This window comes from Somniosus microcephalus, unplaced genomic scaffold (genome assembly GCF_052327205.1).
Source record: "Somniosus microcephalus isolate GS21.2 unplaced genomic scaffold, FLI_Smic_1.0 unresolved_chr1, whole genome shotgun sequence".
Taxonomy (NCBI): Eukaryota; Metazoa; Chordata; class Chondrichthyes; order Squaliformes; family Somniosidae; genus Somniosus; species Somniosus microcephalus.
In genome coordinates this window covers 164,634,066-164,658,589 of record NW_028225179.1, presented here as the reverse complement: position 1 = coordinate 164,658,589, position 24,524 = coordinate 164,634,066, and the positions used below count along the sequence as shown (strand labels likewise).

Below are 24,524 nucleotides of genomic sequence, written 5' to 3'. Positions count from 1 at the left end.
GATTCAGTGAGATTCCTGCTCCCAGATCCCTGCTCCTGGCCTGGGCTGTTGGGCTTGAAGCTCCCTGTAGGGAGGTGGATGGACAGATCCCCTCTCAGTGCCTGATAGTCAGAGTCCCAGGCTGCAGGTTTGGCTCACTCCTGCTCACACTGCAGTCACAGTTTCAGGATTGAGCTTTGACCCTGTGATACTGTCTGAAATATGATGGGGGAGGAAGTGACTGATAAACATTCAGAGTCACACAGCACCTGTAGGAAACGGGGTAAACAGCCGGATGTTTATATGATGGAGATGTTTAAAATCATCTCAGCCTGTCCCTGGTGTGTGTGTATTTTACTTGTCCCTTTCCTACAACCATTGACTCAATCTGTTTGGAAGGTTGCGGGTCTGCTCCTGCTCGCGGGGTGGGGTTCAGGGTCAATGCGGCTGAATGGGCCGATCCCCAGACAGGAGAGGGACCGAGAGAAATGGTCTGAAAGTGATTATTGGACTAGGTGTGGTCTGTGTGTGACCTGCAGGTACACTGATCCGGTCCGTACCGGGATTGGACCAGGTGTGAATGTGGAGTTGGGTCTGTGTGTGACTTACAGGTACACTGAGCCGGTCCGTACCGGGATTGGACCGGGTGTGAATGTGGAGTTGGGTCTGTGTGTGACCTGCAGGTACACTGAGCTGGTCCGTACCGGGTGTGAATGTGGGTCTGCGAGCTGGGATCAGGCTGCTCCGGGTTTTTGCCCCTGATTGGTGATGGTTTGAGCTCCAGGTGCCGGACTCAGTTTTATATTTTTATTGCAGAGCCTGTGACTCTGGATCCAGACACAGCGAACCCCCAGCTTATCCTGTCTGAGAACTGGACCAGTGTGAGACTCGGAGACAAACGGCAGGAGCTCCCTGACACCCCGGCGAGGTTTGATTCCTGGAGCTGTGTCCTGGGATCAGAGGGATTCGCATCAGGGAGACACTACTGGGAGGTGGAGGTGGTGGACAAGACTCGGTGGTTTGTGGGAGTGACCCGAGTGTCTGCCAGGAGGAGAGGGGGAATCGACGTGAGCCCTGAGGGTGGATACTGGGTTGTGGAGCTGTTCCCTGGAAGTGACTATGTTGCCATCACCTCCCCCTCATCGACTAGCCTCACCCTGAGTGTGAAGCCCCAGAAGATCGGGGTCTACCTGGACTATGAGGGCGGGCAGGTGTCATTTTACAATGTGGACAATATGTCCCATCTCTACACTTTCACCGACACTTTCACTGAGAGAATCTTTCCCATCTTCGATCCGGGACCGAAAGACGGCGGGAAAAACAAGGCGCCACTCATAATCTGCGGGGTTAAAGATCGCTGAATGTAATGGGTCTGTTTCCATCATTTACCTCTGTTGTGGAGTATTTTAAACCAACACTCGGCACAAAGTTTTTAGATCGTTATTCAAATGGTCTTTAATAATGGGGAGACAATCTCTAACTGGCGGACCAGTAAGGACTTCTCCAAAATTATACAGTAAGCGTTACATATTTATACGTTCAAATGTCATATTAACCTCGTGCGTATTCCGTTACACTGTTTTAATTGGCTTAAGGCCCGCGTGCACAGTTGCTGTTTGGCTAATTCCCTATCTCGCGTCACACAATCTTTCGCCTATATGTTATTATCACATGATTTTTATGATCTCACTGTTATTGTATTTTGTGGCCGTTAGTAAAACCACATGTCCATAGTTTGTGGTTGGTGCTTCTGAGCTAATTTCATCTAACGTTCAAAAGCATCGAAACTTTGTGGTCAACATGTCTGATCTCTGCCTTAATTCCCAAAGGGCGCCGATGCCCCACTTCACCTCCAATTTCAGTTTCTCATTCCATTTCCTCCCAGGTGTTTCTGTGTAATAAACATTTCCAATTGTAACTCAGTTTGTAATCAGTGTTTGACTGGAACCCCAGCAGGGCCGAGGGGTCACTGAATAACCCTCCCACCCTCACCCTGCAACTTATCATCCCCGCCCAACCTGGACTGGAATAGAGTCTCTGCCCCTCCAGAGACCACAGCCTGGAATTCCTGGGGAGATATTACCCGATCGATCTGCGAGGTTAGCAGTCCCGATCCGGAGTGAAGTGTCTGTAACACAGTCCCGATCCGGAGTGAAGTGTCTAACACAGTCCCGATCCGGAGTGAAGTGTCTGTAACTCAGTCCCGATCCGGAGTGAAGTGTCTGTAACTCAGTCCCGATCCGGAGTGAAGTGTCTGTAACTCGGACCCGATCCGGAGTGAAGCGTCTGTAACTCAGTCCCAATCTGGAGTGAAGTGTCTGTAACTCAGTCCCGATCTGGAGTGAAGTGTCTGTAACTCAGTCCCGATCCGGAGTGAAGTGTCTGTAACACAGTCCCGATCCGGAGTGAAGTGTCTGTAACACAGTCCCGATCCGGAGTGAAGTGTCTGTAACTCAGTCCCGATCCGGAGTGAAGCGTCTGTAACTTGGTCCCGATCTGGAGTGAAGTGTCTGTAACTCAGTCCCGATCCGGAGTGAAGTGTCTGTAACTCAGTCCCGATCCGGAGTGAAGTGTCTGTAACTCAGTCCCGATCCGGAGTGAAGTGTCTGTAACTCGGTCCCGATCTGGAGTGAAGTGTCTGTAACTCAGTCCCGATCCGGAGTGAAGTGTCTGTAACTCAGTCCCGATCCGGAGTGAAGTGTCTGTAACTCGGTCCCGATCCGGAGTGAAGTGTCTGTAACTCAGTCCCGATCCGGAGTGAAGTGATTCTAACTCAGTCCCGATCCGGAGTGAAGTGTCTGTAACTCAGTCCTGTTGTACCAGCCCCGTGCTCGCTCCCATGATTATATTCTGGGCAGGGAATTGTTCGGAGGCAGTTTTGAGGGTGAGGTCACCAGGACTCGTGTTTCTGCTCGCAGTGTTTTATATTATTGCTGTAACAGCATTATTCCAGCACTGGGCTAATCTCTACTTTGGGAGCAACACAGAGTGGCCAAGCCCAAGGATGTCAGCCCCAGGGTCCAGCTCCTCCGAGGGATTATTGCCGAGTTTCCATCACTCGATATTAAACAGTTAATATTTGTAAAGGATTCTTTCAGTAAAATAGATTTTATAAATCTGCTAATGCTACAAATGAACAACACGTTTATCGGTGTTTCCATGTCGCTGGCTTTTTACAGAGTGAATAAACAGATCTGTGGAAACAATGAGGTTGATTTGAATGGTGTTTTATTCCAGAAATTTGAAGCATTTCTTTGCTTGTTTTGTGGCCCCATTTACTCCGCGTTTTACTGTTTTCAGACTCGTCGGCAATCCCGATCTCAGCAATTCTGTGAAGATTCAGGAACATCAGCCTAGAAATTGGTTATGGATAACATTTAATTAACCTGCACCATGTTCTGTGTAATTTCACACGGTACTGTTACACTTACTGAGCCCATTTCTGTTAAACAGGTTAATGACTCCACTCAAACACCTTGTGTTTCTCTGCTAATACCACCAACCAGCCAGAGTCTTTCAATATAACCTGCATTACATTGGAAAGCAGAGTCTTAACATCACTGGGGAGAATGGTGTTTGTACAATATGACAGACGAGGAATACACTTTTCAGTAGATGCTTTATTTTACACTTTAAATGTAAACTCTGGTCAGATTTTGAGTTTTTTTTAGCATTGTTTGTACTTTGGGTGTCAGTGGCAAGGCTGACAATTATTGCCCATTCTACAGTAAATTGCCCTTGAGAAGGTGTTGGTGAGCCACCTTCTTGAACCGCTGCAGTCCGTGTGGTGAAGGTACTCCCACACTGCTGTTAGTGAGAGAGTTCCAGGATTTTGACCCAGATATGATGAAGCAACAACAATATACTTCCAAGTCAGGATGGTGTGTGACTTAGCAGTGAAATCAGGAATCATTTTCCCACATAAAGCATAATGGAAATGTGCAATACTCTTTCCCAAAAGGCTGTGGGTCAATTAAAATTTTAAAGGCGGAGATCGATAGACTTTTGTTAGCCAGGGTATGAGAAAGAAAGACTTGCATTTATATAGCACCTTTCACGACCACCGGATGTCTCAAAGCGCTTTACATCCAATGAAGTACTGTCACTGTTGTAATGTGGGAAATGTGGCAGCTAATTTGCACACAGCAAGGACCCACAAACAGCAATGTGATGATGACCAGATAATCTATTTTTGTTATGTTGGTTGAGGGACAAATATTGGAAAGGACACCAGGGATAACTCCCCTGCTCTTCTTCGAAATAGTGCCATGCGATCTTTTACGTCCACCCGAGAGAGCAGATGGGGCCTTGGTTTAACGTCACATCCGAAAGATGGCACCTTCGACAGTGCAGCACTCCCTCAGCACTGCATTGGAGTACCAGCCTAGCTTTATGTGCTCAAGTCCCTGGAGTGGGACTTGAACCCACAACCTTCTGCCTCAGAGGTGAGTGTGCTCCCAACTGAGCCACAGCTGTCACTGTGAGCTATCAAGGGATATGGAGCCAAGGTGGGTAAATGGAGTTTAGATGTAGATCAGCCATAATCTAATTGACTGGCGGAACAGTCTGGAGGGGCTGAATGGCCTCCTACTGTTGCTATATCCGGGGGTTAGCAATTATCATTCTGACTGGTCTCTCGGTACTCGCCAAACACACACAGTTTAAACGGATCCCAGTCATTGTTCCTCAGTTGTTTTCCAAGGTAGTCCATCTGTATCTCATACACCCCATTGTCATCAAGTTGGACATTCTGTAGCTCAATAAAGCCATCTCGGTGGAACTGAAACCAGTGTTCGTAGTAAGGGTGAGTCACATACGGTCTCTCTGGCTGGTCAGAGTTCCAAGCCATGACATTAAGACTGACCAGCGATCTGCGTCTAAATGTCACTTCATACTTCTCATCACGACGGTGATTGATTGGAAACCTGATGTCTTCTCCAATGGAGAGATTAGTGAGGAAGTTCAGGGAGGCTGGTATTGCTGCTCTGTATTATGTCCGTGTGTAATGGAGACACGGACTGCAGGAGTTGGTTATAACAGGTCTTTACTGAGTGGAGACAAACTGGAACTACTATGCAAAAGTTACTACACATGCTTATATACAGGGGTGGTCACTACTGGTACTGCAGTATACAGTGGCTGCAGAATATAGTTCCTTCTGCAAAGTACATACACTACAATTCCTCCCCTTTTAGCTAAACAGTACATAACATTCGATTAATAATTAAATAACATATTTACAATTACAGTTGCTAGATACATTAGCTGAAGTTAAGCAATTATAAGTTCAGTCTTTGAGGAGGCTTCCTGATTCTGTCTGGATAACGCCTCTTTGGGGTATCAGGTTCTTCTGGCAAAGTTGATTCGGGATCAACGTCATTGTTCGGTTCGTCTGCTTCCAATATCACCGATTCTGAGGTAGATGCAATTGGTACTTCGGTTTCATCACCAGGTGTATCGGATCGTGGTGTGGAATTGACGTTTTCCAGTGACTCTAGAATCTGGTCAGCATAGCGTCTTACAATGCTCTCTCCAACGTCCACGGTATACATTAGAGGTCCTTGCCGTGTACAGATCATTCCTGGCTGCCATTTCTCTGTGCAGTAGTCCCGAGCCAAAACTGGTTGACCTATTTTAAAACTCCTGGTCGGCCTTTCATTCATATTCTGAAACTGCCTGTTCTCCACATCTCTTCTGATGTTTGGCTTAACCAAATCCAAGCGGCATCGTAGTCTTCGATTGAAGAACATCATGGCTGGAGTTTGGTTGGTAACTGCATGTGTCGCATTCCGGTAGGCAAACAAGAAGTTATCCAGCTTGTGTTGTAGGGGTATGTCTTCATTACACATTGCCTTGATAGCCTTCTTGAATGTTTGAACGAACCTCTCAGCCAATCCATTGGTGGCTGGATGATATGGGGCGGATGTGTAATGCTTCACACCATTGTTCTTTAAGAACCTCCGGAACTCTTCAGACACAAACTGTGGTCCATTGTCAGAGCAAATCTGTTCAGGCAGCCCATTTCTGGCGAATATGGTTCATAAGACTGTTATAGTTTTTTCTGTGGTGGTTGAGGACATTTTTATTACCTCTGGCCACTTTGAATGTGCATCCACCGCAATTAAAAACATCGAGTCCATAAATGGACCAGCAAAATCAATGTGCACCCTTTGCCATGGAGATGAGGGCCACTCCCATGGATGTAGAGGGGCTTGTGGTGGGGCGTTTTGGACCTTCTGGCATCCTGTACAGCTCTTGGTCATCTCTTCGATTTCTCTATCGATTCCCGGCCACTACACAAACGCTCTGGCTAAGTTCTTCATTTTTACCCCTCCCAGATGACCCTCATGAAGCTCATTGAGCACTCTATCCTTCAATTTGGGTGGAATTACTACTCTGGATCCACACATCAAGGTTCCTCTGCACACTGACAGCTGTTCTCTTCTCGGCGAGAATGCTGGCAACAGTGGTTCGCCATGTGCTGGCCATCCCTTCACCGTTAAATCATAGACCCAGGAGAGTGTCGGGTCATTTCGTGTTTCCTTTTCTATGTTTGCATTCGTCACAGGGAGACATTCGACTATGGTCGAGTGGAATATCTCCACTGGATCCACTGCAGGTGCTTCTTCCACCGTCGGCAACGGTAGGCGTGACAATCCATCAGCATTCCCATGCTGTTTAGTTCCTTTGTACTCGATGTCATATTGGTGTGCCCCTAGGAAAAGGGACCACCTCTGTAGCCGTTGTGCTGTCATTATCGGGACGCCCTTCTGAAGATTGAAAATGGAGACAAGAGGTTGATGATCAGTTAGTAGAGTAAATTTCTGACCGTGCAGGTAGTGATTGAACTTCTTCACCCCCCACACCAGGCTGAGGGCCTCTGTCAATCTGGGCGTAGTTATGCTCGGCTGAAGTTAACGAGTGTGACGCAAAAGCTATCGGCCTCTCTGAACCATCAAGGAATTTATGTGACAGTACCGCTCCAATGCCGTAGGGAGACGCATCACACGCCAGTCTTATCGGTAGTGATGGGTTGTAGTGAGCCAATACTTCTCTTGAAGTGATTAAGTCTTTACCCTTCTGAAAGGCCCGCTTACATTCATCGCTCCATTTCCATGCTACTCCAGTTTGTAGTAGGGCGTTCAGTGGGTGCAGAATTGTGGACAAATTCGGCAAAAACTTATGGTAGTAATTCACCAATCCGAGGAATGACCTCAGTTGCGACACATTTTCAGGCGCTGAAGCCTTAACTGCCGCTTCAATTTTGTTAGGGGACTTATGTAACCCCTCTTCATCAATCATGTGGCCACAATACGATATCTGTTTCTTAAAAAACTCGCACTTGGGGCGATTGGCTCGTAGCCCATGTTCTCTTAGTCTAGTGAGCACCTGCTCTAGGTTGGCAAGGTGTTCACTGTCATCTTCACCTGTCACTAGGATGTCGTCCAAGTAACACTGAGTCCCCGGAATCCCTTGCAGGACTTGTTCCATCGCTCTTTGCCATATCGCCGGAGCTGATGCTACTCCGAATACCAGTCGATTATACTGGTAAAGACCTTTGTGAGTGTTTATCGTGAGGTACTTCCTAGAGGATTCTTCAACCTCCATCTGCAAATATGCTTGTGCTAGGTCAATTTTTGTAAAACGCTTCCCTCCAGATAGTGAGGCGAAAATATCTTCTATCCTCGGGAGAGGATATTGTACTGTGTGAAGGACTGGGTTCACCGTCACCTTGAAGTCCCCACAGATGCGAACCTTCCTTGGCTCCTCAGACTTATTGTTTAACGTTTTCTTCATGACAGGAACGATGGGTGTCGCCCACTCGCTCCAGTCTACCTTAGATAACACGCCTGCATTCTCCAGATTCACCAGCTCTGCCTCGATGGCTGGGCGAATTGCATATGGTACCGGTCTTGCTTTGAAAAACTTGGGAATTGCATTCTCTTCTATTTTTATCGAGGTGGTTACGCCTTTAAGAGTTCCCAGTTCTTGTTGAAATACCTCTTCGGCGTTAGCTAAGATTTTTTGACAATCATCCAGGTGTGATGTCGTCATCCTTTTTACCAGCCACCGTCAGTGCCTGAATGGAGTGCCAGTCTAAACTTATCTTTCTGATCCATTCACGTCCCAATAAAGGTGGTCCACCATCTTGCAGTATGTACAGATACAATTTCTGTAATTCCTTGCTGTTGTATTCGACAGGCACCCTTATTTTCCCTCTGGGGTATACTTTTTGCCCCGTATACGTCTTCAAGACAATGGATGTCTCTTTCAAAGGTATGTGTGAGAATAGCCGCTCGTAGTCTCGTCGATTCATGGCGGTCAGGGCTGATCCTGTATCCAATTCCATTTTGACTTGGGACCCTGCTATCGTGAGGGTGACCCAAATGGTTTGGTGATCCTCTTTTGCGATTACGTTGTGAAGTTTGAGACAGCTTAGTCTCTTGTTCCCGGATTCACTATCGCTCATCTGGTCTTCGGAACTACTGTCTGTCATCTTTTGTACTTTCCTGTACTGTTCCTCAGTAGCCTTTTTGTTGTCGTTAGTCTTCTTCCCAGACCTGCAAACTCGTGCAATGTGTCCCATCTTCCGCATTGCCTGCATATTTTGTCCTTGGACCAGCAGTCCTTCTGGTCATGGGTTGTTCTGCCGCAGCGATAACATTTTTCAAATCCCCGTGTCATTTTGTGGGTGCCGTATTCCTGTGGCTTTTGCTGTATTTCCGCAGCTCCCCTTGCTGCTGCTTCGTACGATACTGCCACGCTGAAAGCCTTATCTAGCGTCAGCTCTTTCTCTAAGAGTAACCTCTTCTGGGTTCCTTCACTCAGGAGTCCACAGACAAATGTGTCCCGTAGGGTGTCTGCCAGTCCTGCTCCGAACTGGCAGTGCTTTGATAGCTTGCGTAGTTCCGTAAGGTAATCAGCATTGCTCTCATCTTTATGCTGAACTTTCCTGTGGAATTTAAATCTTTCTGCTATCAGCAGCGGTGTAGGATTTAGGTGTTCCTGTAGGATATCAACAATTTCGTTAAAACTCTTCGCCATCGGTTTGGCTGGAGTAATCAGGTTCCGCAATAGGCCTTACGTTCTTGCGCCCATTAAGTTTAGTAGTACCGATGCCTTTTTCTCATCGGCTACTTCATTTGCCTCGCAATATACTTCGACTCTTTCCACATACGTGGTCCAGTCTTCTATTGCATTATCGAAGGCAGTGATATTGCCAGTCTTCGGCATCTTGGAAATCTAAGATGACACCTCCCGCGCTTTGCCTTCTTCCCCGATTTAACAAAATGGCGCCTCCCGCGCTTTCCGTCTTCCCCGCTGCTGCTAGCGCTGTTGCTGGTGTTTTATGCCTTGATGGCGACGCCCTATGGTCTTCGCGCACTTCCCCCCCGCGCTGCTGCTAACGCCGCTCTCCGCGGTTCCCGTGGCAAACTGCAGCTCCTCGCGGCTTTCTGCGCTTCTAATTTCTTTTATTTCCCCGTCGTCGGAGCAACCCTGCGGGACACTTTCCTCCCTCTTCTCGGGTCTGTACGCTGCCCGGCTTCGTAGCACCGGCCGCGCCCTGTGTGCTCCACCCTCTCGCTCTCTCTCCTCTTCCCGACAACGCTGCTCGGCCCCGTTGAAAAGCCACCCAATCGAGCTCTAGCCCGCCGCAGCCCAGGAAGGATCAGTGTACTACCTGCCACCAGCCCGATTAGCTGGAACACCATCGACAGGATAATCAAGCCCTGCTCTCGACAGCCTCTCATGCAAATCTTCAACTCCAATGAATCAGAGGCGGTTGCCCACGGTCGACGCTCGTTTCTTCTGTTTGTTTTATTTATTTTTTCTTTCTTCCTTCTGGCCTCGACCTCTGACAACTTCGCTTCAGGGATGGATCCCCATGAGGTGGTGCAGACTGTAGGTAAGTTCGGATCTGCTCGTCGCCAGTATTATGTCCGTGTGTAATTGAGACACGGACTGCAGGAGTTGGTTATAGCAGGTCTTTACTGAGTGGCGACAAACTGGAACTACTATGCAAAAGTTACTACACAGGCTTATATACAGGGGTGGTCACTACTGGTACTGCAGTATACAGGGGCTGCAGAATATAGTTCCTTCTGCAAAGTACATACACTACACTCTGCACAGTGTAATACAGTGAAGTGCTGGAATAGAATTTAAGAACATAAGAAATAAGAGCAAGAGTAGGCCATAGGGCCCTTCGAGCCTGCTCCGCCATTCAGTAAGATCATGGCTGATCATCGACCTCAACTCTACTTACCTGCACTATCTCCATATCCCTTGCGTCCAAAAATCTATTGATCTCAGCCTTGAATATGCTCAACGACAGAGAATCCACCACCCCCTGGGGTAGAGAATCCCTACAACTCACAACCCTCTGAGTGAAGAAACTCCTCCTCATCTCAGTCTTTTAAATGGTCAACCCCTTATCCTGAATCTATGCCCCCGAGTTCTAAACTCTCCAGCCTGGGGAAACAACCTCTCAGCATCTACCCTGTCAATCTCCCTCAGAATCTTGTATGTTTCACTGAGATCACCTTTCATTCCTCTAAACTCCAGAGAATATAGACCCAATCTACTCAATCTCTCCTCACAGGGCAACCCTCTCATCCCAGGGATCAATCTAGTGAGCCTTCGTTGCACCACCTCTATGGTAGGTATATCCTTCCTTAAATAAGGAAACCAAAACTGTGCACAGTGATCCAGGTGTGGTCTCACTCTTGTACTCCAATCCCCTTGCAATAAAGGCCAACATGTCATTTGCCTTCCTAGTTGCTTGCTGTAGCTGCATGCTGACTCTCACAGACCACAGAGGGAGTCATAACAGCACAAAAGGAGGCCATTCGGCGCATCGAGTCCGTGCCGGCTCTCTGTAGAGCAATCCAGTCAGTCCCATTCCCCCGCTCTATCTCCGTAGCCCTGCAAGTTTATTTCCCTCAAGTGCCTATCCAGTCTCCCCTTGAAAACATTGAGTGTCTCCGCTTCCACCATTTCCGTCGGCAGCAAGTCCCAGGTCCTCACCACTCGCTGCATAAAAAAGTTTTTCCTCACATCCCCCCTGAATCTCTTGGCCAAAACCTAAAATCTGTGTCCCCTGGTCCTTGTACCATCAATGCGTGGGAACAGCCTTTCCCCATCTAGCCTATCCAAACCCATCATAATCCTGTACACCTCTATCACATCACCCCACAACCTCCAGCCCGCCGATGAGGAGTGAACGATGAAGAATGTATATAACCCCTGCCGGAGGATTGGTCTGGGTCCACGGCTCAGGCCCCCAGGCTCCAGGTGGAGTCCATTTTAACCAAACCAGGCACAGGCCGCCTGTTGATCGCAGCCTCCCTTGACAAGGCTCGCGGAGCCCGGCAACAAAGACAATGGGCAGGAGCGGGAGGTGATTGGCGGGGAGTGGGAGCGGGCGGTGATTGGCGGGGAGTGGGAGGTGATTGGCAACGGGAGCGGGCGGTGATTGGCGGGGAGTGCGAGCGGGCGCTGATTGGCGGGGAGAGCGGGAGCGGCGGTGATTGGCGGGGGCAGCGGGCGATGATTGGCGGGGGAGCGGGAGTGGGCGGTGATTGGCGGGGTGTGGGATTGGGCGGTGATTGGCGGGGAGTGGGAACGTTTACCGTCTTCTCCCCCGCGCATGGCCGCCACTCCTCCAGTCACATTTTCCTAACCCGCGCATGCCCGCCCCTCCTCCAGTCACAGTCTCCCATTTCTCCTGCACTCTCTCGGCCGCTCGCGCTTTGACCGTTGGGCTTTGTGCGCTCAGCCCCACCCCCCGCGCATGCTCGCAGGTCCTCCAATCACAGCCTCCCATTTTTCCCGCTCGCGCTTTGACCGTTGGGCTTTCAGTGCTCCGCTCGCGCCCGCTCTCCAGCCGCCTTCACTCGCTCCGCGCCTCCCCACCCCGCCTCTCCACCCCTCCGTCCTTCCACTCTCCTCCTCTCTCCGTCCCTCCACACTTCGCCCCTCCATCCCTCCCCTCTCCGTCCCTCCACCCTTCCCCTCTCCGTACTTCCCCTCTCCGCCCCTCCGTCCCTCCACTCTCCGCCCTTCCCCTCTCCGTCCCTCCGCCCTTCCCCTCCCCGTCCCTCCCCTCTCCGCCCTCCCCCCGCCGTCCCTCCGTCCTTCCCCTCTCTGTCCCTCCGTCCTTCCCCCTCCGTCCCTCCGCCCTTCCCCTCTCCGCCCTTCCCCCCTTCCCCTTTCCGCCCTTCCCCCCTTCCCCTCTCCGCCCTTCCCCCTTCCCCTCTCCGCCCTTCCCCTCTCTGTCCCGCCCCTCTCCGTCCCTCCGCCCTTCCCCTCTCCGTCCTTCCCCTCCCCGTCCCTCCGCCCTTCCCCTCCCCGTCCCTCCGCCCTTCCCCTCCCCGTCCCTCCGCCCTTCCCCTCCCCGTCCCTCCGCCCTTCCCCTCCCCGTCCCTCCGCCCTTCCCCTCCCCGTCCCTCCGCCCTTCCCCTCCCCGTCCCTCCGCCCTTCCCCTCTCCGTCCCCTCCCCGTCCCTCCGCCCTTCCCCTCCCGTCCCTCCGCCCTTCCCCTCCCCGTCCCTCCGCCCTTCCCCTCCCCGTCCCTCCGCCCTTCCCCTCCCCGTCCCTCCGCCCTTCCCCTCCCCGTCCCTTCCCCCTTCCCATCCCCGTCCCTTCCGCTCCCCGTCCCTCCGCCCTTCCCCTCCCCGTCCCTCCGCCCTTCCCCTCCCCGTCCCTCCGCCCTTCCGCCCTTCCCCTCCCCGTCCCTCCGCCCTTCCCCTCCCGTCCCTCCGCCCTTCCCCTCCCCGTCCCTCCGCCCTTCCCCTCCCCGTCCCTCCGCCCTTCCCCTCCCCGTCCCTCCGCCCTTCCCCTCCCCGTCCCTCCGCCCTTCCCCTCCCCGTCCCTCCGCCCTTCCCCGCCCCGTCCCTCCGCCCTTCCCCTCCCCGTCCCTCCGCCCTTCCCCTCCCCGTCCCTCCGCCCTTCCCCTCCCCGTCCCTCCGCCCTTCCCCTCTCCGTCCCTCCGCCCTTCCCCTCTCCGCCCCTCCCCTCTCCGCCCCTCCGCCCCTCCCCTCTCCGTCCCTCCACTCTCCGTCCTTCCCCTCCCCGTCCCTCCGCCCTTCCCCTCCCCGTCCCTCCCCTCCCCGCCCTTCCCCTCTCCGTCCTTCCCCTCTCCGCGCCTCCGTCCTTCCCCTCTCCGCCCCTCCACCCTTCCCCTCTCCGTCCCTCCACCCTTCCCCTCTCCGTCCCTCCACCCTTCCCCTCTCCGTCCTTCCCCTCTCCGTCCTTCCCCTCTCCGTCCCTCCCCCTCTCCGTCCCTCCCCCTCTCTCCGTCCCTCCCCCTCTCCGTCCCTCCCCTCTCCGTCCTTCTCCTCTCCGCCCCATCCCTCTCCTCTCCGCCCTTCCCCCCCTCCGCCCTTCCCCCCCTCCACCCTTCCCCCCCTCCGCCCTTCCCCCCCCTCCGCCCTTCCCCCCCCTCTGCCCTTCCCCCCCTCCGTCCTTTCCGCCCTTCCCCCCTCCGCCCTTCCCCCGTCCTTCCCCTCTCCGCGCCTCCTTCCTTCCCCTCTCCGCGCCTCCGTCCTTCCCCTCTCCGCGCCTCCGTCCTTCCCCTCTCCGCGCCTCCGTCCTTCCCCTCTCCGCGCCTCCGTCCTTCCCCTCTCCGCGCCTCCGTCCTTCCCCTCTCCGCCCCTCCGCCCTTCCCCTCTCCGCCCCTCCGCCCTTCCCCTCTCCGCCCTTCCCCTCTCCGTCCCTCCGCCCTTCCCCTCTCCGTCCCTCCGCCCTTCCCCTCTCCGTCCCTCCGCCCTTCCCCTCTCCGTCCCTCCGCCCTTCCCCTCTCCGTCCCTCCCCCCTTCCCCTCTCCGTCCCTCCGCCCTTCCCCTCTCCGTCCCTCCGTCCTTCCTCTCTCCGCCCCTCTGCCCTTCCCCTCTCCGCGCCTCCGTCCTTCCCCTCTCCGCGCCTCCGTCCTTCCCCTCTCCGCCCCTCCGTCCTTCCCCTCTCCGCCCCTCCGCCCTTCCCCCCTCTGCCCTTCCCCTCTCCGCGCCTCCGTCCTTCCCCTGTCCGCCCCTCCGTCCTTCCCCTCTCCGCCCCTCCGTCCTTCCCCTCTCCGCCCCTCTGCCCTTCCCCGCTCAGCCCCTCCGTCCTTCCCCTCTCCGTCCTTCCCATCTCCGTCCCTCCGTCCTTCCACTCTCCGCCCCTCCGTCCTTCCCCTCTCCGCCCCTCCGTCCTTCCCCTCTCCGTCCTTCCCCTCTCCGCCCCTCCGCCCTTCCCCGCTCAGCCCCTCCGTCCTTCCCCTCTCTGCCCCTCCGTCCTTCCACTCTCCGTCCCTCCAATCTCCGCCCCTCCATCATTCCCCTCTCCGCCCCTCTGTCCTTCCACTCTCCTCCCCTCCATCCTTCCCCTCTCCGCCCCTCTGTCCTTCCCCTCTCCGCCCCTCCGTCCTTCCACTCTCCTCCCCTCCATCCTTCCCCTCTCCGCCCCTCTGTCCTTCCCCTCTCCGCCCCTCCGTCCTTCCCCTCTCCGCCCCTCCGCCCTTCCCCTCTCCGCCCCTCCGTCCTTCCCCTCTCCGACCCTCCACCCTTCCCCTCTCCGTCCTTCCCCTCTCCGCCCCTCCGTCCTTCCCCTCTCCGCCCCTCCGTCCTTCCCCTCTCCGCCCCTCCGTCCTTCCCCTCTCCGCCCCTCCGTCCTTCCCCTCTCCGCCCCTCCGTCCTTCCCCCCTCCGCCCCTCCCCTCTCCGCCCTTCCCATCTCCGTCCCTCCCCTCTCCGCCCTTCCCATCTCCGTCCCTCCACTCTCCGTCTCTCCGCCCCGCCGTCCTTCCACTCTCCGCCCCGCCGTCCTTCCACTCTCCGCCCCTCCGTCCTTCCACTCTCCGCCCCTCCGTCCTTCCACTCTCCGTCCCTCCAATCTCCGCCGCCCATCCTTCCGCTCTCCGTCCTTCCACTCTCCGCCCCTCCGTCCTTCCACTCTCCGCCCCTCCGTCCTTCCACTCTCCGCACATCCACTCTCCGCCCCTCCACTCCCCGCCCTTCCACTCTCCATCCTTCCACTCTCCATCCTTCCACTCTCCGTCCTTCCACTCTCCGCCCCTGCGTCCTTCCACTCTCCGCCCCTCCGTCCTTCCACTCTCCGCCCCTCCGTCCTTCCACTCTCAGCCCCTGCCGTGTGTTCACCGGCCACTCTTAGCGGCCCCTCTCTGACCCCCGGCCTCGGCTTCACCCCCTCCCCGCCCACCTCGATGGATTACCGGCCCGGCTCTCCCGCCACTTTCGCCTCCGCGCCCACTCCCTTGGCCTCCCTTCTTAGGCAGTCCCTTGGAACCGAGAATGACTTGCTTCCACATTAAAAATGAGTCCAATGCGGGACCTACAGTCTCTGTCACAGGTGGGGCAGACGGTGGTTGAAGGGGCGGGTGGGCGGGGTGCTTGGGTTGATGTGCACTCCTTGCGCTGCCTGTGCTTGGCTTCCGCTTGCTCCCAGCGAAGAGACTCGAGGTGTTCGGCGCCTTCCCGGATTCTTCTCCACTTTGTGCAGTCTTGGGCCAGGGATTCCCAGGTGTCGGGGAATGGTGCACTTTTTCAAGGAGGCTTTGAGGGTGTCCTTGAAGCGTTTCCTCTGCCCACCTGGGGCTCTCTTGCCGTGTCGGAGCTCCGAGTAGAGCGCTTGTTTTGGGAGTCTCGTATCGGGCATGCAGACGATCTGACCCGTCCATGATCGGAGGTGGTCAAAGCTTTGATGCTGGTGATGTTGGCCTGAGCGAGAACACTGACGTTGGTCCACCTATCCTGCCAATGGATTTGCAGGATCTTGTGGAGGCAGCATTGTTGGTACCTCTCCAGTGCTTTGAGGTGCCTGCTGTACATGGTCCATGTCTCTGAGGCATACAGCAGGGCGGGTATCACTGCTGCTTTGTAGACCATGAGCTTAGTGCCGGGTTTGAGGTCCTGGTCTTCAAACACTCTTCCGAAGGCTGAACTGGCACATCGACGTCTGCCCTTGTTGACAGTAGGCTCCTGAGGTATGGAAAGTGGCCCACGTCCAAGGCCTTGTCGTGGATTTTGATAATCAGGGGGCAGCACTGTTTGGCGGGGGCAGGTTGGTAGAGGACCTTTGTCTTACGGATGTTTAGAGTAAGGCCTATGCTCTCGTACGCTTCGGTGAACGTGTTGTCGATGGTTTGGAGTTCGACCTCCGAGTGAGCGCAGACGCAAGTATCGTCTGCATACTGTAATTCGACGACAGAGGATGGGGTGACCTTGGATCTGGACTGGAGGCGACGGAGGTTGAACAGTTTCCCGTTTGTTCTGTAAATTAGCTCCAGTCCAGCGGGGAGCTTACTGAGGGTGAGATGGAGCATTGCAGCAAGGAAGATTGAGAAGAGCGTTGGTACGATGACGTAGCTTTGCTTGACCCTGGTCGTATGCGAATTTGGGTCCCCGCCCCCCCCCTGCACCGCCGACCCTTTCTCCCCTCTTCAGAATCCTCGCTCTGCCCGTACCCCTCCCTCTGGCCTCTCGCCCTCTCTCCATCTCTTCATGGTGAACTGCTGGCGTGACATCGGCCGCCTCACTGTCTCTGCTCCCCTCGATCACTCTAACCTCCCTCCCTCTCAACCTGCAGCTCTCCGTTCTCTCAGAGCCGGCCTCCGACCTGCTCACTAAACCCGCTGACAAGGGCGGCACTGCTGCTGTTTGGGCCAACCCGCCTCTGCCGTGCGGAGGCTGAACGGCAAATTCTCCGCCGCCTCCTCCTCCTTCCCCCCCCCGGACCACAGCCCCACCACCCAACATCAAGCCATGGTTTCCAGGACTGTCACTGACCTCATCTCCTCTGGAGATCTTCCCTTCATGGCCTCCGACCTCATCGTCCCCCAACCCCACACAGCCCGCTTCGACCTCCTTCCCAAGATCCACAAACAGGACTTCCTTGGTACACCCATCGTTTCAGCCTGTTCTTGTCCGACGCAACTGAATCCTTCCTATCTCGACTCCAGTTTTTCTCCCCTTGTCCAGTCTCTTCCCACCTACACTCTTCCGACGCCCTCCACCATTTTAACATTTTCCAGTTTCCTGGCCCCGACTGTCTCCTTTTCACCATGGACGTCCAATCCCTCTGCACCTCCATCCCCCACAATGATGGCCTGAAGGCACTCCGCTTCTTCCTTGAACAGAGGTCCAGCCCGTCCCCATCCACCACCACCCTCCTCCGCCTTGCTGAACTTGATCTCACATTGAACAACTTCTCCTTTGACTCCACTCACTTCCTCCAAATTAAAGTGGTTGCAATGGGAGCCCGCATGGGCCCTACTATGTCTTTTTGTGGGATATGGGGAATGTTCTTTGTTCCAATCCTACTCAGGTCCCCTCCCTCACCTTTTTCCAGTACATTGATGACTGTATTGGTGCCATTTCCTGCTCTCGCCCTGAACTAGAAAATTTAATTCACTTTGCTTCCAATTTCCACCCTTCCCTCAACTTCACATCGTCCATTACCGACTCTTCCCTTCTGTCTCCATTTCTGGGGATAGGCTATCGACAAACATCTATCAGCCCAGTGACTCCCAAAACTAATACAATAGTAAAATACTGCGGATGCTGGAAATCTGAAATAACAACAAAAAGTGCTGGAAACACTCAACAGGTCAGGCAGCATTGAAGAGAGGTGAAACAGAGTCAATGTTGCTTTTTGCCTTACACTATCATCTCTTTTGTCATTCAATCTCCTGCCTTCCATCCCATCATAGACCTTCCCTTTGTTCTTTCCTCTTGTAAGGGGTCGTTTTAACGAGCTTATGGTGTGCTAGATCGGTTTTGATTTCGCACTGCTCGTGAGCGGTTCCGAAGCGCTCCCCCCTCACCGGTTCTAGACACTGGGCTTATTGCCAGACAACCTTGATGTGTGGCCCAACTTGTGACTCGGAAGACAAATGGATCAGGTGAGACAAGGTGAGTTTTAAATCAGAAATATCTTTATTTTCAAGGAGAATAAACAGAATGCAAGAATCAATTTAGACAAAAACCATTAGCACGTCTCCCAATGGGAACTAAAATTTAACACACAAGGAATAACTTTGACTATCTTAAATCATACAACAATTCTTAATCAGCGGTATACTAAAACGGGGGTGGGAAAAGCGCACGGACACATCGAGGGATAAATCACACTCCTGACTTACAAATACCCTTAACGTTACAAACCCTCCCGTTATTGAATATACCTCAATTATGTCAGTTAGGTAGAGTTGGGCCTTTATGCTCACCAGAATTTCAAAACCCTTCTGGACCTTGGTACTTCTTGTTACGTCTGGAATTTCCGATCTTCCTTATGGGACCGGCTCCTGGACCCTGTTACTTGGTGTCATCCGGGACCTCCGACCTTCCTTATGGGACCGGCTCCTGGACTCGCTCTCCTGTACAAACTTTGGAAGTCCTCCGAAATCCTCGAGCCGTTTTCTGTTCCGCACGGTCCTCGAACTCCTGATGGTAACTGGACTTGGACTTCACGGTGTGGACCGTCTCCGGAGGAGTCTTCCTTACTCTGGTCGAATCTTAGACTGACTTGCTGACGATTTACCTGAACGGTTATACTCTTTTCTGGCCCTAATCTTGGTGCCAAATCAACTGTTTTCCTTTGTTAAGGTTGCTTTAACAAAAGCAAGCTCATTAATTTTAACTGCTCGCAAATCGAACTAATGGGAATCCGATTAGTGTCCCTTCGTTTGTGTGTGCTCAGCAGTTTCTGAGATCGGTTACCGCTTTGCCATAATGGGAATCCGTTTAGTGTCCCTCCGTTTGTGTGTGCTCAGCGGTTTCTGAGATCAGTTACCGCTCTGCCAGCGATTAGCGCACCTTCAGGTGCCAATAGTTTTGTTTACTGCTGTAACCACATTACAATATCAAAAACAGTAAGGTTCTGGATTCTTCTAATCGATGATGACTTAGACTGCTGTTAGGTACTGTGTGTGTGTCCTTTTGAACTGGGCCATGAGAACTGCCAACTCCATTCTGTGTTCTCACAATGTGGCCACTTCAGGGGCCCTACCCGTATACTGTATTTCATGGATTTTTGCGAATCCTACACTCTGCTCCTCCCTGCCCCTGCTTAAAAATCTCTCCTCCCTAACCTTTTCCAGTTCTGACGAAGGGTTCGACCTGAAACGTTAGCTCTGTTTCTCCTCTCTTCGATGCTGCTTGACCTGCTGAGTGGGTCCAGCACTTTCTGTTGTTATTTCTGACTCCCGAAACTACCTGGACTATACTCCCTTCCACTCCGCTTTCTGTAAGGACTCTATTCCATTCTCGCAATTTCTCCATCTCCGCAGCATCTGTTCTGACAATGCTACCTTCCACACTAGGGCTTCCGATATGTATTCCTTTTTCCTCAACCTCAAGATTCACCTCTACCATGGTTGACATGGCCCTCGACCATGTCTGTTTCATTTACCGCACCTCTGCTCTCACCTCTTCCCCTCCCTCCCAGAACCACAGGCTTCCCTTTGTCCTCATCTTTCACCCCATCGGCTGCCACATTCAATGGATCATTCTCTGCCATTTCCACCACCTCCAGCGTGATCCCACCACCAAACACATCTTCCCCTCCCCTCTCCTTTCAGCATTGCAAGGGGACTGCTCCCTCCACGACACCCCGGTTCATTCCTCAATCACCTCCAACACCCACTCCTCTTCCCACGGCACCTTCCCGTGCAAGTGCAGGAGATGCAACACCTGCCTTTTAACCTCCTCCCTTCCCACTGTCCAGGGCCCCAAACACTCCATCCCGGTGAAACAGTGATTCACTTGTACTTCTTGCAATTTAGTATACTGTATTCACTGCTCATGATGCGGTCTCCTCCACATTGGGGAGGCCAAACACAGATTGGCTAAACGCAGATTGGGTGACTGCTTTGTGGAACACCTCCATTCAGTCCGTAAGCGTGACCCCGAGCTTCCGCTCGCCTGTCACTTTAATTCTCTGCCCCACTCCCATTCTGACCTCTCCGTCCTCAGCCTCTTACATTGTTCCAACGAAGCGCAACAGAAGCTCGAGAAACAGCACCTCATCTTTTGATTAGGCACTTTACAGCCTTCCGGACTCAACACTGAGATCAACAATTTCAGACCATAACCTCTATCCCTATTTTATCACATGGCAGCTGTTGATGACTCTACCATTCCCATTTACACCTCTTCTAGACTCATCTTTTGTTTGTTTGCCTGTCGCATTACGAAAGATCATCGACCTGAAACGTTAACTCTGTTTCTCTCTCTCCACAGATGCTGCCTGACCTGCTGAGTATTTCCAGCACTCTGTTTTTATTTTATTATAAGGAGCAGGAGCCAGTGTGTGAGGCGAGGGCTCAGGGCCAGGCGGCAAAAGGCCGAAGAGCGATGGAGGGGCTACGGAAGAGCAGGTAGGAATCCCCCTGGCTGGGCTCAGTGGGTTGCACATTACTGAGTGAGTGTGAGTGGGGGCAGTCTGTCTCCTTTCCCTTCCGTTGTGGCACGTGTCCCACATGCCGAGGTACAGCAGCTCCTGCAGCACTTGCTGGAGTGATTTATAGACATGTGTCAGTGGCTGACAGACAATCTGATCAGGTACAGGACCAATGTTGTCGCTGCCCAACACCACACGGGCACTGGTGGCCAGAATCAATGTTGTCGCTGCCCAACACCATACGGGCACTGGTGGCCAGAATCAATGTTGCCGCTGCCCAACACCACACGGGCACTGGTGACCAGAATCAATGTTGTCGCTGCCCAACACCACACGGGCACTGGTGGCCAGAATCAATGTTGTCTATACCCAACACCACATGGGCAGTGGTGGCCAGAATCAATGTTGCCGCTGCCCAACACCACACGGGCACTGGTGGCCAGAATCACTGGTTAACACTCAGCAGTGGCTGATTCTTGTTCCTCTCTGGCTGTTAAAGGCAATGGTGATTCCAGCACTTCCTGAGTGAGATCAGAATATCGGTGCTGTTTAGAAAGTTGTGATCCTGCCTGCCAGTTAATTGGAGGTAGCAATAGACACATGTCCCTGCCAGGAGTAATGTTCAAACCCATTATTCTGTCCAACTGTTTCTGTCAAGGAGGAACCCAAGGCGAGTTTTACCAGCAGCAGCAGATGGTTCTGTTGTAGCATTTGAGTTGTTTGACAGGGAATGTGAGGAGGGATTGGACCATGGGGTAGATTTTCACATTGTAGCCCGGGTGTAAACCTGGCATTGTGAATCAGCCACCCGCTGCTCTTTAATAGATATGAAAATCGGGCGGGTTCTGTAATGGGCCTTCGATCTGCAATGCCAGTTTTATGCCTGGGCAGCTCGTTGAAATTCTATCCCCATGGGTTAGTATTTTGAATATCTCACTGCTGCTTGGAGGCATTTCATTCACCAACACACAGACACGGGCACTATGTACAAAAGCAGGTATCTGCACACTCAGGACAGCACACTGGGTTTTGTATTAAATGAAACTTTATTTTCTGAATTGTATCCCGATAGTTAGGACATGCAAATAAAAATAAAATCCGCATCACACTAAATACAACAGGATAATAATGCTGCAACGATAATCAATTTATATACAGGCTTGTGGCCAGTCAACCATTCGAGACAATGCTGAGCTGATCACTGAATGTTCACAGCAGATATATGGTGAAAACTCAACAAGGACTAAGTTGAGGAGAAGAGTCTGTTCTGGCCCACTATTGGCAGTAGTTATTGGGACCAGGAGAGCAAATCATGAAAACAAAACCAGGAAAGGTATAAGTATCAGGGCTGTACAGGATCAGTTCAACAAGACAGAATGAGTAGTCTGCCAAGCTCTGGCAGAAAGACAACTATTGTATTGTTTCACTTTTGAGGAGCTAGATGATAGATTTTTACTGTTAATCTGTGTGTAATACACAGGCATATATTTGCTTAATGTGGTTTAATTCATTTTCCTTTAGACATGCTAATATAATTTCTGTTGCATAGATATGTATATATATCATCCGGTTATGTATTCACTTGCTGATTAATAAATTTGCTTACTACTGTAGTTCAAACCTAAAACTAGGTCTGATGATGCGCTAGTCTCTCCAAGGCTAGAGAAAAATCTTGCGAAAGCAAAAGATAATTTCCAATAGCTAACCTACTAACAGAATGATTGTTCTGTTTGTTATGCTTGGCGTGTTACTGAAGGTTATTGAGAAAGTGAAGAGTCATAAACATAGGGAGTCACAACTCACCCATGGAAATGATTTTAAATTACAGGAGCCAAAAAAATCTAGATTAAACAAGGTAAAGACCCCAAAATATACCCGGGACCACAGGAAGATCCAAGGAACAACCTCTCTCTTCGTTTTCTTGGTGAGGACCTTAAAATTATGGCCCACCAAACAGTGGAAATAGTTTGTCCCCTCGAATCTGATCAAAATCCTTCATCATTTCTGTCCGATCTCTTAATCTTCTGTGTTCCAGTGAAATGAGTCCCAGTTTCTCCTCACAACTAAACCTCATCTCTGATATCCTCAAATTGAATTTCTTTTCCAGGGCCCTGACACCTTTTCCAAAGTAAGACATTGAAAACTGGACACAATGTTCTAACAGAGGCCAAACCAATGATTTGTATCGGTTTAGAATCATTTCTCTGTACTTTAGACTCCTGATTATAAAACCCAGGACCCCATATACTTTGCTCTTTTTATAAACGGAACAGCTTTATCAACTCCTGCTTCATTTTAACATTTGGAGACTTCCTTATGATCCCCAAGGTACTGAAACTGTCCATCTCCAGAACACTCAGATGAGTTTCAATTCAAAAGATAGAGTCTAAGAGAAGGCCAACTCACAGACAGGGAAACACTTTCAGTACGAGAGACTGAAGCATCTCTCCAAGTGTTGGAGGTGAAACGAGTATTAATCATTTCATGAAATACTTACAATGCTAATTCAGTAGTCATCCTTCAAGTCAGCTAGAAACCACCTGGGCCAAGAGCCTTATTAGCCTGAAGAGAGCCAACAGCTTGGAGTACCACAGCCTGACTGATGGGACCTCCAGAGATGTTCAAACTGCTCAATCCAGGCACCTCAGAGGGAGAGGGACGTATGGGCTTTTAATGCAGATAAGGCACCAACACATTTCTATGCTTGTAAATATTTCTACTGAACTAGTGAATCTTAACTCTATAAAGAACATCACATTTAATGAGTTTAATACAAAAAATAGAAATGAATATAAATGTCAATGGCTCAGTCCATTTCAGACCTGCGAGGCACTTTAAGAAACACCTCTCGCCTACAAAGATACTTTTTCACCTCTAATGTTTTGGAGAGGACAGATTTTCAGTGGTTCTGAGTTTTTGCCTCTTTGGTTTAATCCAGGACTGAACAAAGGATACAGATCCCCACTGATACCAGGGACAGTGTGGAGAAGAGACTGACTTTCAGGATTGTAAAATGAGAGTGTTTTTTCCTCACGGTCCAGGTAAACTCCAATCTTCTTTGGTATCTGTCTCAGGCTCAGAGTGCAGGGGGTTGCACTTGAACCGACAGCTTTGTACTCCTTCTCATCTTTCCGCAGCACAGCCCAGTACTCAATGTTGGGGGAAGCGTTAGTTGTGTCGTTCTCACCGACGGACTTGTTGGCAATGCCGATATCCCAGGCAGTCTTCACCCCCACCTCCACCTCCCAGTAATGTTTGTCTGATGCAAATGGGACAGAGCCCAGAATGCGTGGATAATGATCTAACCTCTCCGCGGTGTCATGAGGCGTCTCTCGGTGGGTCACGCTCATCTTGTCCCCGGACAGTATTAACTCCGAATGCGCTGTGTTGGAATCCATGGTTACTTCAGCTAAATGAAAGATTACATTTTATTGGCAGATAGATTCCATGAGGTGAATTCTCACTTACCGCCGCGCGGAGAAGAGGCCGTAGCAGATTGACCGCTGGTTTTACACACTTCAAAAACTTACGGCCTCTTCAATCTTCTTCCTTTCCAACCCCTCCCCGCAGCGACACTTCCCTTGTGCCGGTGACGGTCCCCTGGATGCTCAGTGGCTGGCTCCTGCTGCCCGATTTTAATGGCTGGGCAGCCGTTTCTTGCCAACATCCTGTCTCCTTTGGTCGGGAGGTTGACAAAGGGCCTGATCAGGAGACGCGGCCATTAAAACCGGCCGAGCCTGCGTGCTGCCACACGGGCACACCGCTCACTTTGCTAGGAGTGAAATTCCACCCCAATCTGCAGCAACATCTGAATCAAATGGAGGATTTCCGATCTGCAACATTTCTTGTGAAATGGTAAACCCGTTCTTTTCACACATCACAAATACTGCGCAGAGGAAATTCTCATTTGTTTACGGTGTTGCAAAACAATGTGACTGCTGAATATCGTCACTAATAATGGCCGATTGTATTCAGACTTATTAAAATGCTAATATCCAACTTCAGAGTGCCCAATCTTTAAACATCTCGATCTCGCACTGTGCACAGCCCCTTCCCTCCCTATTTCCCCACTCACCTCAGCAAGCTCTAAGCAGCCAGTTACATTGCAGGTGTAGAGGGTGAGATGGACTGACAGACACAAGTGAAGCTG

At 51.9% G+C, this 24,524-nt stretch overlaps 2 protein-coding genes across 6 annotated transcripts in view; one reads left to right on the top strand and one right to left on the bottom strand.

Moving 5' to 3' along the window:
- The window catches only part of LOC147096467 (butyrophilin subfamily 1 member A1-like), a 51,259-nt gene extending 48,057 nt beyond the window's left edge, over positions 1 to 3,202 (top strand). For all 3 annotated transcript variants that reach the window (XM_085975240.1, XM_085975242.1, XM_085975241.1), the window contains one exon: positions 796 to 3,202. In XM_085975240.1, the coding sequence (XP_085831366.1) occupies positions 796 to 1,340 (545 nt within the window). In that variant the 3' untranslated portion in view covers positions 1,341 to 3,202. The remainder of the gene's footprint in view (positions 1 to 795) is intronic.
- The window catches only part of LOC147096466 (erythroid membrane-associated protein-like), a 72,158-nt gene that overhangs the window by 27,881 nt on the left and 19,753 nt on the right, over positions 1 to 24,524 (bottom strand). Inside the window, exon 7 of one of the 3 annotated variants that reach the window (XM_085975247.1) lies at positions 21,402 to 23,783. The exons of the other annotated variants lie outside the window; for them this stretch is intronic. Coding sequence (XP_085831373.1) covers positions 23,227 to 23,783 — 557 coding nt within the window. The 3' untranslated portion in view covers positions 21,402 to 23,226. Of the gene's footprint in view, positions 1 to 21,401; positions 23,784 to 24,524 lie in introns of those variants that run through there. 3 annotated transcript variants of the gene reach the window in all.